Below are 10,549 nucleotides of genomic sequence, written 5' to 3'. Positions count from 1 at the left end.
CCCCCCACCCAGCAGAGAAACCACCCCCCCGGGACCCCCACCCCGACCCCTCCAAATCCCAAACTCCCCCAAATCTCACACAACGCGCTGATCTGAGGCCCCTCGAGGCCATTTAATCCCCCTCGGGACCTCCCCAGACCCCCGTGAGCTGCTCCCCCTCCCCACCCCCCTCCCGGGGGGTCAGCCCATAGATCTCGATGTCCCCCTCGGGGTCTCTCCGCAGCAGCTGCACCCGAAAAAACGGGGGCAACATCTGCCCGAAGAAACGGGAGGTCCCCGCGTCCCCCCCCCGCCGGCGGGCGCTGAGCAGGGCCCGGCCCGGGGGGACCACGAGGTGCCGGAGGGTGCCCAGGAGGGGGGCGAAGGCACGGGGGTCGTACACGATGTCGGAGCCCAGCACCAGGTGGAATCTGGGGGGGAAGCGGCGCTGGTCCCGCCCCCAGCGCAGCGCCCGCACCCGCGGGGCCCCTCCCGCGACCCCCTCGGGGGACCCCCCCGGGAAGTTCTGCCGAACGTTCTCCCGCAGCTGCGGCAGCGCCGCCGGACGGTCCGTGAGCGTCACCTCCGCCCCTGCCCCGGGACAGGGCGGTCAGAGCGGGGCACCCCTAAGCCCCCTGGAACCCCCAGACCCCAATAAACCCCGGGACAGAGGGGGGTGCACCACACCGAGACCCCCTCCAGGACCCCAATAAACCCCGGGTAAGAGTAGAGCCATCCCCAGTGGACCCCCCCAAACCCACCGGGAACCCCCGGACCTCAATAAACCATCCCCAAAAGACCCCTTTAAGCCCCGTGTCAGAATGGGGGTCACCCCCACTGCACCTCCCAAAACCCTTCCCGGAGCCCCCAGACCCCAATAAACTCCAGGGAAGGGGGGGGGAGCACCACCCGTGGAGCCCCCAGACCCCAATAAACCTGCTGCTCACAACAGTTCCAAATTCTGTACTGGGCAGGGGAACAGGGACCCCCCCAAACCCATGGGTGCCCCTCAGCCCCACGGCTGTCCCCCCCCAAACCCCAAGGGTGTCCCCTTCCAGCCCCACAGATGCCTCCCCTCACCCCTCAGGTGCCCTCTCCACCTCCATAAACTTCCGCCCCAACCCCATGAGTGCCCCCCCCCCTCCCCGGTGCCCCCACTGGCCCCCCCCGGGCCCCCCCCGGGCCCCCCCGGTGCCCCCCCCCCCCGCACCCAGCATGGCAGCGAAGATCCCCACGATGCCGGTGCCCGCCCCCAGCTCCAGAACCCGCCGCCCACCCAAGTCCAGGCGCTGCTCCCCCAGGAACCGGCACAGGGACAGGGCCTGGGGGGGGCACAGGGGGAGTGGGGTGGGGGACAGCACGCCCCGGCCATAGGAATCCTTAGGGAACCCCCCACCCAGTGCCCCCGTCCTCCTCAGGGTGCCCCCTCAAGGTCCGCCCCCACCCCCCCTGGCCCCCCCGTACCCCCGTTTTCTCGTTCCCCATCGCCGCCCCACCCTCCTGGTACCCCCGGGATGCCGCGTGTGTCCTCCCCGGACTCCCCCGGACCCCCTCAGCTCCCGGTACCCCCCGGTATCACTCGCGGTACCCTCGGAATGTCCCCACCAGCCCCCGTGCCCCGGGAAGTCCCCACCCACCCTCCGGTTCCCCGGGATGTCACCGCCCGCTCCGGTACCTCCGGGATGTCACCGCCCCCCGGGTCCCCCGGGATGTCCCGGTACCCCCCAGTACTCCCGTTATCCCCCCACCCACAACGCGCCCCGGGACTCACCCAGCCCCCGCCGTGCCGCCCGCCCCTCAGCCCCCCCCCCCGGTGCCCCCTCACCGCCTCCCAGACGCTCCCGGCCGTGCCGAGCCCCGGCCCGTGCAGCTCCGCGATGCGCAGGACGCGCCCGCACAGGCGGAACCGGCGCCGCGCCGGGAAGGACTCGGCAAAGAGCTCGGGGTCGCGGGGGAACACGGCCCGCAGCCCCTTCTCCTCTTCCTCGTCCTCTTCCTCCTCCGTTTCCTCCTCCTCCTCACCCCCTCCCCCGGGCCCCACGTGGCCCGTGGGCGCCGCCATCTTGGAAAGGGTGGGGCCGGGTCGCACCTCCGCACGTGATTGGTTGGTCTGTGCTAAGCCACACCCTCTCCTGGGGGCGGTGTTTTGGAGCTCCGCCCCTGTCCCCGCTCGTCCCGCCCCCGCCGTGCCCGAGGGGGTCCAGTGTCCCCTCCCGCACCCTGGTGTCACCCGGTGTCCCCTCCCCTCTCCCGTTGTCCCCCAGTGTCACCTGCCCCACGTCCCATCCGTCCCAATGTCTCCTGCTGTGTCCCTCCTGTCCCCTGACCTGCTCCCTCCCCATCCCAGTGTTCCCTGCCCCATAACTCTGTCCCCTGCCCGGTCCCACTGTCCCCTTCCCCATCCTGATGTTCCCCAGTGTCTCCCAGTGTCCCCTGACCCATCCCAGTGTCCCCAGTCCTGTCACCGTTGTCACCCCCCGCCCAGCCTTGTCCCCATGTCACCCCGGCCAGACCCCCCCTCTCCCTCTGGGGTTTTTTCCCGATGCCACCCTCTGTCCCCTCCTGCTCCTGTCACTGTCCCATCAACACCAGTGTCACCGGTGCCACCAGTGCCACCACGGCCCAGAGCCAGCCCGTGTCTGCAGTGTCCCCAAGGCTCTGGTGTCCCTGCTCAGGGTGTCTCTGTCCCCGTGTCCCTGACTCCAGTGCCCCTGTCCCCCTGTCCTTCTCCCCCTGGTGTCACTGGCCCCATGTCCCTTTCCTTAGTGTCCCTGATCCTGGTGTCCCCGGTCCCATGTCCCCAATCCCTTGTGTCCCTGGCCCTGGTGGCCTTGGCCGTGATGTCCCTGATCCAAGAGTCCCTGTCCTTGGTGTCCCTGGTTGTCCCTGGCCCCATCCCCCTGTCCCTGGTGTCCCTGGCTCCTGCTTGTCCCTGGCCCTTGTGTCCCTTATGCACTTCTTGTCCCAGCTATCCCATTCCCAATGTCCCTCCTTCCTGCCCCCCTGTCCCTGCTGTCACCGGTGTCCCTGTCCCTCTGTTCCTGGCCAGGGAGAGGGTTGCTGTGCCAGCCCCCCCCGGGGCCCCCTCAGTGCCATCTCCGCGGTGCCAGAGCCCCGCTCCCAGTGCCACCCGCGCTGGGATCACCGGGATCACTGGGATAACCAGTAACCGGGGGGGGGGGAGGGGGGGCAGGGAGTAACCCGGGGGGATCCCTCGGGGTAATGAACAACCTTCCCTCCCCACGCACCCCCCCGGAGTGTCCCTGGATTCCCCCGGGACCCCCCACGCGGCCGCGTCACCACCCGCGTCACCGGGTTAATGGTGACCCGGGGGGGTCAGGGAGGGGCGGGGGGGTCGGGGAGCCCAGAGGAGGAGAGTGGGGGAGGGTTTGGTTCTCGTGTCCCCCCCTCCCCGCCCCCCCCGGACTCTCCCCCCGCGGGGCCGTTCCTGGAAGCCCCCCCGGGCTGGGCAGGTCCGGTTCCCTCCCCAGACCGATTCCCCCCAACACCCTCCGGGGTTCCCAGAAATCGCCCCTGGTTTCGCCGCAGCCAAATTCCCCAAATGACCCCGAGCGGGAACAGCCCGGGGGAGGGATGGGACTGGGGGATTGCGAGGACGGGGAGGGATGGGACTGGGAATGCTGGGGGGATTGCAAGACGGGGGGAGGGATGGGACCGGGAATGCTGGGGGGATTGGGAGGACGGGAAGGGATGGGACTGGGAACGCTGGGGGGATTACGAGGACGGGGGAGGGTGTGGGAGGGGATGGGACTGGGAGGACTGGGGAGACTGGGGCGTCGGACTGGGGGAGACTGGAGAGACTGGAGGTGTTGGGGGAACTTGGGGTCACTGGGGGGACTGAGGGCGGTGGGGGAACTGGGAGTACTGGAGGGACGGGACTGATGGGTGAGGACTGGTGAACTGGGGGCGTGGGGGGACTGGGGAGACGGGGGGCAGTTGAGGAGATTGGGGGATACTGGGGGCACTGGTGGGACTGGAGACACGGGGGAGACGGGAAGGACTGGGGGACACTGAAGGGACTGGGGAGACTGGGAGCACGGGAGGACACTGGGAAGCAGGGGGGCAACTGGGGGGCACTGGGAGGACTGGGGACACTGGGGAGCACTGGGGAGGACTCTGGGGGTACTGGGAGCACTGAGGGAGCACGGGGGACTGGGAGCACTGGGAGCACTGGGGAGCACTGAGGGGCACTGGGAGCACCAGGGGGAGCGCTGGGAGCACTGGGAACACTGGGGAGCACTGGGAGGGCACTGGGAGCACTGGGGACACTGGGAGAGACTGGGGAGACTGGGGACAGCTGGTGAGACTGGGGATACTGGGGGCACTGGTGGGACTGGAGACGGGGAAGACGGGAAGGACTGAGGGACACTGAAGGAACTGGGAATACTGGGAGCACGGGGGGACACTGGGAAGCAGTGGGGCAACTGGTAGGCACTGGGAGGACTGGGGCCGCCAGGGGGCGCTGTGGAGCATCGGTGGGCGTGGCTCGCAGTGTACAGTGACGTCAGTATTCAGCGCCCACCCGTGACGTCATTCGCGCGCCGCCGGAGCCGCGATGGCGGCGCAGGGGGGGGGAGGAGGAGGAGGCGCCGGTACCTCCCCAGAAGCGCTTTTACCGCCAGCGCGCGCACTCGAACCCGCTGGCAGATCACACCCTGCGCTAGTGAGTTACGGGGACACCGCAAAACCCCCGGGATCCCCCGGGACCACCCCCGTTAGCACCCGGGACGGTACCGGAACCCCCATCACGGCCCCGTGCGTAACCATGGTAACCTGGACCCCCCCGGGACACACGGGGTGGGTCCCCGCTCGTCCTCCATCCTTTCCCGGGACCCCCCGAGCGACCCTCCGGGACCCCCCGGCCCAAAACCCCCTTCACGGTCTCACCGGTCACCGGGACCCCCCGGAACACCCGGGCTGGGCCCCCCCTCGTGCTCCATCCCCTCCCGGGGCCCCCCCGGTAACACCCGGGCCGGGTACTGGGAACCGCCCCCCCGGGTCGGGACCCCCATCACGGCCCCCCGGTGCCCCCTCCGCGGTAACGGCCCCCCCGGGGCCCCCCTGACCGCCGGTGCCCCCCCCGCAGCCCCCCCCGGCCGCAGGACATGGACTGGGCCTCGCTGTTCCCGGCGTTTTTCCCGCCCGACGCCCCCCCCGGGACTCCCCCGGCCCGCGTGGAGTTCGCAGACGTGGGATGCGGGTACGGGGGGCTGCTCGGTGAGAACGGGGGACCCGGGGGGGCTCTGTGGGTACGGGGGGGCTGCTCGGTGAGAACGGGGGACCCGGGGGGGGTCTGTGGGTACGGGGGGGCTGCTCGGTGAGAACGGGGGACCCGGTGGTCTCTATGGGTACGGGGGGGCTGCTCGGTGAGCGAAGGGGGCCTGAGGAGGGGCAGGGGAGGGTACCGGGGGAGGGACGGGGGTCCCTGGGGAGTGCATGTAGGGGGAGGTCTTGGGGGAGGGGGGATGGAGGGGGGCAAGTGGGGAACAGGGGGGCCAGGGGTTGCAAGGGAGATCCCTGGGGGTCTGCCCCCCCTGTCCCGGCCCCCTCCGAGCTGAGCTCCCAGACCCTGGGGGTGGAGCTGAAGGGGAAAGTGGCACTGGGGGGGGTGTTGGGGTGTCCCTGACCCTGTGGCCCCCCCAGGGTGTTGGGGGGGGCGGGGGGGGGGTCCCTGACCCAGGGCCCCCCTTGGGTTTACGGGGTGCCAGGGGGTGTTTTGAGGGTGTCCCTGACCCCGTGTCCCCCGCAGTGGCCCTGGCAGAGCTGTTCCCCCAGACCCTGGCCCTGGGGCTGGAGCTCCGAGGGAAGGTGGCCGCGTTCACGCGGGCGCGGCTCCGGGCGCTCCGGGCGGCCCGGCCCGGCCACTTCGGCAATGTGGCCTGTGTGAGGGGCAACGCCATGAAACACCTGCCCCACTTCTTCCACAGGGCACAGGTGGGACCCCCGGGACCCTCCCAACACCCCTTGAAACATCTGTGTCCCTGGGAACCCCCCCTGAAACCCCTCTGGGTCCCCAACCCCCGGGGAACCCCTGCCCCACTTCTTCCACAGGGTCCATGTAGGATCCTTGAGACCCCTCAACCCCCCCCACCCCTGGGACCCCCCAACATCCCCACCCAACAGCCCCAGCCAGGACCCTTAGGACTCTTTCCAACCTTGAGACCCCCAGGACCCCCTTTCCAGGACAGGATCCCCCCGTACCCTCTGCACATCCCAGGAACACCCCCAGTCCCCCCGTGCCCCCTCCCTGGGTGCCTCGTCCTGCCCCCACTCAAGGGGTCCGTGTGGGGTCTGGGGGGTCAGTGCCAGTGGGGTGCTGCCCCTCTGACCCCTCCACCCCCGCCCCCCCCAGCTCTCCAAGTTGTTTTTCCTGTTCCCCGACCCCCATTTCAAGCGCACGAAGCACAAGTGGAGAATCATCAGCCCCGCGATGCTGGCAGAGTACGGCTTCGTGCTGCGGCCTGGGGTGAGACCCTGCTGACCCCCCCACAACCACCCTGACCCCCCCGGGCTCCCCAACCCCCCCCATGTCCACTCACGTGCTGTACCCTGGGGTGAGCCCCCACACCCCTACTGACCCTCCCTGAGCCCCCAGAGCCACCCTGACCCCCCAGTGGTGCCAACCCCCCCCCCCAGGATCCCCTGGCATTGCTGGGGGGGAGGGGGGTCCAGCCCTGCTGGGATTGGGGGGTTTTGGGGTGTCCCTGATTTTGGGGCTATGGGCGGGGCTGGGGGGGGGGGGGGGGGGGGGGCGCTGGTGTACACGGAGGGGGGGGTTGGGGTATCCCTGATTTGGGGGTGTCCCTGATATGGGGTGTCCCTGATTTGGGGTCCAGGGCCTGGTGTACACGGTGACAGATGTCCCTGAGCTGCACCAGTGGATGCTGCATCATTTCGGGGAGCACCCCCTGTTCGAGCCCCTGCCCCCTGCCCAGCTGGTAAGGGACACTGGGGGGCACTGGGGGAGGATTGGGGAACACAGGGGGGCACTGGGGATTGACTGGGGGGCACTGGGTGTTATGGAGGAGCACTGGGGGGCAACTGGGGACACAGGAGTGGGGGAGGAACGTTGGGGGAGGCACTGGGGGTCACTGGGGAACTGACTGGGGGTAATAGGGGGCTTCTGGGGGACAAGGGGAAGTCACAGAGGGGTCAGTGGGGGGGGTACTTGGAGGGATCCCTGATGCCCCTGGGGGGTCCCTGGTGTCCCCAAGTTGTTTTAGGTGTCCATGAGGGTCTCTGGTGCCCCCAATGCCCCTTGGGATGTCCCCAGGGTGTCACTGGTGTACCTGGGGGGTCCCCACATTGTCCCTGGGGGGTCCTTGTGTCCCCGATGCCCCAGGGGGTTTCCAGGTTGTCCCTGGTGTCCTGGGGGGCTCCCTAGTGTCCCCGGGGGGGTCCTTGCTGTCCCTGGTGTCCCAGCCCCTCTGTGCCCCCCCAGGCCACGGACCCGCTGCTGCCGCTGCTGCCGGCGGTGACGGAGGAGGGGCAGCGGGCCCAGCGGGCCGGGCGGCCCCCCCGCACCGCCGTGTTCCGCCGCCGCCACGACCCCCCCCCGGGGGGGCCCTGAGGGGCCGGGGGGGGCCGGACCCCCGCGAGCCCCCGGGGACCCTCCCCCACAACCCCCATTTTTTAATAAAGCTGCAAAGTGTCCCCAAGCCTCGTGTTTCCAACCCCCCCACCCCAAAATCCCCCTGGGGAGGGGGGAATGTCACTCCTCCCTCCCCCGCCCCACGGCAGCTGCCGGGAATTGCACCTTCCCAAAAAAATGGGGAGGGCGGGGCCGGTTCCTGCCTCAGTTTCCCCATCGCAGGAAACCCCCGGGGGCTTGGGGGGACCCCAGTGACCCCCCCCCTTCCCCACGCGGGGGGTTTCCAGAGGCCCCGCCCGGTGGCGCAAGGTGGAAATTCCCGGGAATGCGGGACGGGGTGGGGGGGAACCGCCGTGCGTGTGTCCCGGGGGGGTCAGACCAGCCCCTCCCCGGGACTGGGGTGCACTGGTGGGACTGGGCGGGGCCACTGCGTGTCCCCTCCCCCCCGTGGGAAGGCACCCCCCCAACCCCAAATGCCGCACATCCAGTTTGGGGCGTACTGGGACCAGTTTGTGACTGGGAGGGTGGGTTTGGGGGGGGATTTGGTGTTTTTTTGGGGGGTCCGGGACCGTTCTGCCCACTCAGGGAGGGAGGCGGAGCTTTCCGCCGAGGCCCCGCCTCCTCCTGGCGCTGATTGGACCGAGGGGACCCAGCATACAAATCAACCCTCGGAGATGGGCGGGGCTTAGCGCCCATGGGGCGTGTCTAATTATGAAATGGGCGGGGTTTCGGGCGAACGGGGCGGGGTTTGATGGTTTGGGGGCGTGGTCCTGGCAGAGTGGGCGTGGCCCCGACGGCTCCTCGTGGGCACTATAAAGGCCCGGCCCCGGGGCCGCGGCTCAGTCGAGGATCGGCCCCGCGACGCCCCCGGAGATCCCCCCCCGCGACCCTCCCCTGCTGTCCCCCACTCCCTCCGGTGCCACCAGCGCTACCCGTGTCCCCCCCGCCGCCCCCGCGTCACCCGGTACCACCAGTGCCACCCGCATTGCCCCGTGTCCCCCGGTGCCACCCGAGCCCCCCAACCCGCCATGCCCCCCACCCTGCGCCCCCCATTCCGGGCTGTCCTGTCCCACTCCCTGCCCGAGCCGGGGGTCCCGCGGCGTCCCCCGGCCCCCCCACGCCCCCGGGGCCTGGCGGAGATGCCGGGGCCGAGCTCCTCCTCCTTCATCTTCGAGCTGCTGTGCCGGGGGGGGGGTGCGGAGGCTGCACGAGATGCAGGTAATGGGGCCGGGGAGAGGGGACAGGCAGCCCCTCTGGGCTGGGGGTGCGGGGCTCTCTGCCCTGGGGCTTGGAGGGGGCGAAAGGACAGCGAGACCCCCATCTGGGGCTTGGAGGGCACAGGGCGCTCCCCATGGAGGGCTGCCCGGGGGGTCGGGTGTTCCCCATGGGGGGCTGCCCGGGGGGTCTGGGTGTTCCCTGTGGGGATCTGAGAGCTGTGGACGGGGTTTGGAGGCTGCCCAGGGGGCGAGGGGGCTATGAGTGGGGGGGCTGTGGGCTGGGGGGGTTGGGGACTGCCCGGGGGTCTGATCCCACCGCCTAGGGCTTGGAGGGGACATAGGGACCCCAATCCCACTGGAAGGGACGGAGAGACCCTGCTGCCACCACTTGGGGCTTGGAGGGGGGGGACGGACCCTCTTCGTGCTGCTCTGGAGCCGGTGGGGCCCGGCGGGGTCCTGGTCCTGCTGTCCTGGGGGAGGGTACGGAGGGGCTGGGAGGGCTCTGGGTCACCGACCTGGAGCTTGGAGGAGACACGGGATACCCCAGACCCACCCCCTCGAGTCCTGGAGGGGACGGGAGGCACCGCGGTCCCTCCACACTCCAAGGTGTGGGGAGACCCCGATTTCAATCCCTGGGGCATGGGAGGGGGGCAAAGGGGCCCCCCCTCACTGCCCCAGGGCTGGGGGAGGGTCGGGGGACCCCAAACTGATCCGCAGGGTGTGAGGGGGGTTGGGATCGGGGCTGCGCAGGGGCAGGACCAGCTCCCGGTGTCTCCTCAGTGCCGGGGGTGGGGCAGCGGCACCGGGGACGGGGTGCCGAGGGTGCCCCCCCCGTGCTCCCGGGGGGCACAGCGGGCCGGGGACCGCGGGGAGACCGAGACCCCCCCGGCCCGCGCTGCAGCCGATCCTGTCCGACCCCTCCCTGCTCAAGGACCCCCGGTGTGACCTCCCGGTGCGCCCCCGGTGCCCCCCAGCCCGAGGCCGGGTCTGTGCGACCCCCGGTGCCCCCGAGCCTCCCGTGCCCCCGAACCGGGTGCCGGTCCCAGTTGGGGCCGCCGTGGGAGCCCCGCTGGGGCCGGTGTGACCCTCCCCGTTTCCCCCAGGTCCACGGCCGGGCGCGGTTCGGGCCGCTCTGGAAGGCCCGGTTCGGGCCGGTGCTCACGGTTCACGTGGCCGAGCCCGCGCTCGTGGCTCAGGTGCTGCGCCAGGAGGGGCCCGACCCCTCCCGCGCCCTCCGCTGCCCCTGGAAGGACCACCGGACCCTCCGGGGGGTCCCGGGGGGGCTCCTCACACTGTGAGTGTATTGGGGGGTCACCAAGGGGAGGGGGCCGGGGGGGGCTGAGCCTCTGGGTGATGGGAGGACTCTGGGGGGGACTCCCCATGGGGGGTGGTCGTGGGGGGCTGCCCAGGGGGGGTTGGGGGCTGTGAATTGGGGGGCTGTGGGCGGGGCTGAGGGTGGAGGGCTGAGGGGGGGCACTGGGGACTGCCTGAGGGATCTGGGTGTTCCCCATGGAGGGGATGTTTGTGGGGTCTGGGGGCTGTGGATGGGCTTTGGGGGCTGCCCGGGGGGGGCTGTAAATGGGCTGGGGGGGTTTGGGGTCTGCCCATGGGGGGTCTTCAGGCTGGGGTTGGGTTTTGGGGGCTGGACAGGGGGGCCGGGGCTCACTGTTGGGAGGTGATCCCACCCCATGCACAGGGGCTTGGGGGCTGCATGTGGGATCTGGAGGTTCACACGGGGGGG

At 70.8% G+C, this 10,549-nt stretch overlaps 3 protein-coding genes across 3 annotated transcripts in view; 2 read left to right on the top strand and 1 right to left on the bottom strand.

The window, feature by feature from the left end:
* Positions 1 to 91: 91 nt before the first annotated feature.
* On the bottom strand, positions 92 to 2,041 carry LOC113960540 (EEF1A lysine methyltransferase 3-like). Its single transcript, XM_027670153.1, has 3 exons — positions 1,805 to 2,041; positions 1,190 to 1,301; positions 92 to 570 (listed from the first exon to the last, which is right to left on the bottom strand). The coding sequence occupies exons 1-3, from the start codon at positions 2,039 to 2,041 to the stop codon at positions 113 to 115; spliced, it is 807 nt and encodes a 268-aa protein (XP_027525954.1). The 3' UTR covers positions 92 to 112.
* A 1,840-nt stretch (positions 2,042 to 3,881) lies between these two features.
* On the top strand, positions 3,882 to 7,619 carry LOC113960543 (tRNA (guanine-N(7)-)-methyltransferase-like). The gene is made up of 7 exons (XM_027670155.1): positions 3,882 to 3,885; positions 4,516 to 4,663; positions 5,087 to 5,217; positions 5,750 to 5,934; positions 6,353 to 6,466; positions 6,837 to 6,938; positions 7,442 to 7,619. Exons 1-7 carry the CDS (start codon positions 3,882 to 3,884, stop codon positions 7,568 to 7,570), a joined length of 813 nt encoding a protein of 270 aa, XP_027525956.1. The 3' UTR covers positions 7,571 to 7,619.
* Positions 7,620 to 8,619: 1,000 nt separating this feature from the next.
* Positions 8,620 to 10,549, top strand: part of LOC113960539 (25-hydroxyvitamin D-1 alpha hydroxylase, mitochondrial-like) — a 7,093-nt gene continuing 5,163 nt past the window's right edge. Inside the window, 3 exon segments of the mRNA XM_027670152.1 lie at positions 8,620 to 8,772; positions 8,774 to 8,809; positions 9,912 to 10,102. Coding sequence (XP_027525953.1) covers positions 8,620 to 8,772; positions 8,774 to 8,809; positions 9,912 to 10,102 — 380 coding nt within the window.

This window comes from Corapipo altera, unplaced genomic scaffold, assembly GCF_003945725.1.
Source record: "Corapipo altera isolate COAL_440 unplaced genomic scaffold, ASM394572v1 61019, whole genome shotgun sequence".
Taxonomy (NCBI): Eukaryota; Metazoa; Chordata; class Aves; order Passeriformes; family Pipridae; genus Corapipo; species Corapipo altera.
Note: the sequence above shows the minus strand (reverse complement) of the source record. Positions and strands in the feature narration are given on the sequence as shown.

Excerpts from the sequence above, each read along its gene's own strand:
- LOC113960540 (XM_027670153.1), bottom strand. The coding sequence starts at position 2,041 with ATGGCGGCGCCCACGGGCCACGTGGGGCCCGGGGGAGGGGGTGAGGAG. Across the intron at positions 1,302-1,804 it reads CCGGGAGCGTCTGGGAGGCG|GCCCTGTCCCTGTGCCGGTT; the intron begins GTGAGGGGGCAC and ends TGCCCCCCCCAG. Across the intron at positions 571-1,189 it reads GATCTTCGCTGCCATGCTGG|GGGCGGAGGTGACGCTCACG; the intron begins GTGCGGGGGGGG and ends GTCCCGGGGCAG.
- LOC113960543 (XM_027670155.1), top strand. Across the intron at positions 5,935-6,352 it reads ACTTCTTCCACAGGGCACAG|CTCTCCAAGTTGTTTTTCCT; the intron begins GTGGGACCCCCG and ends CGCCCCCCCCAG. Across the intron at positions 6,939-7,441 it reads CCCTGCCCCCTGCCCAGCTG|GCCACGGACCCGCTGCTGCC; the intron begins GTAAGGGACACT and ends GTGCCCCCCCAG.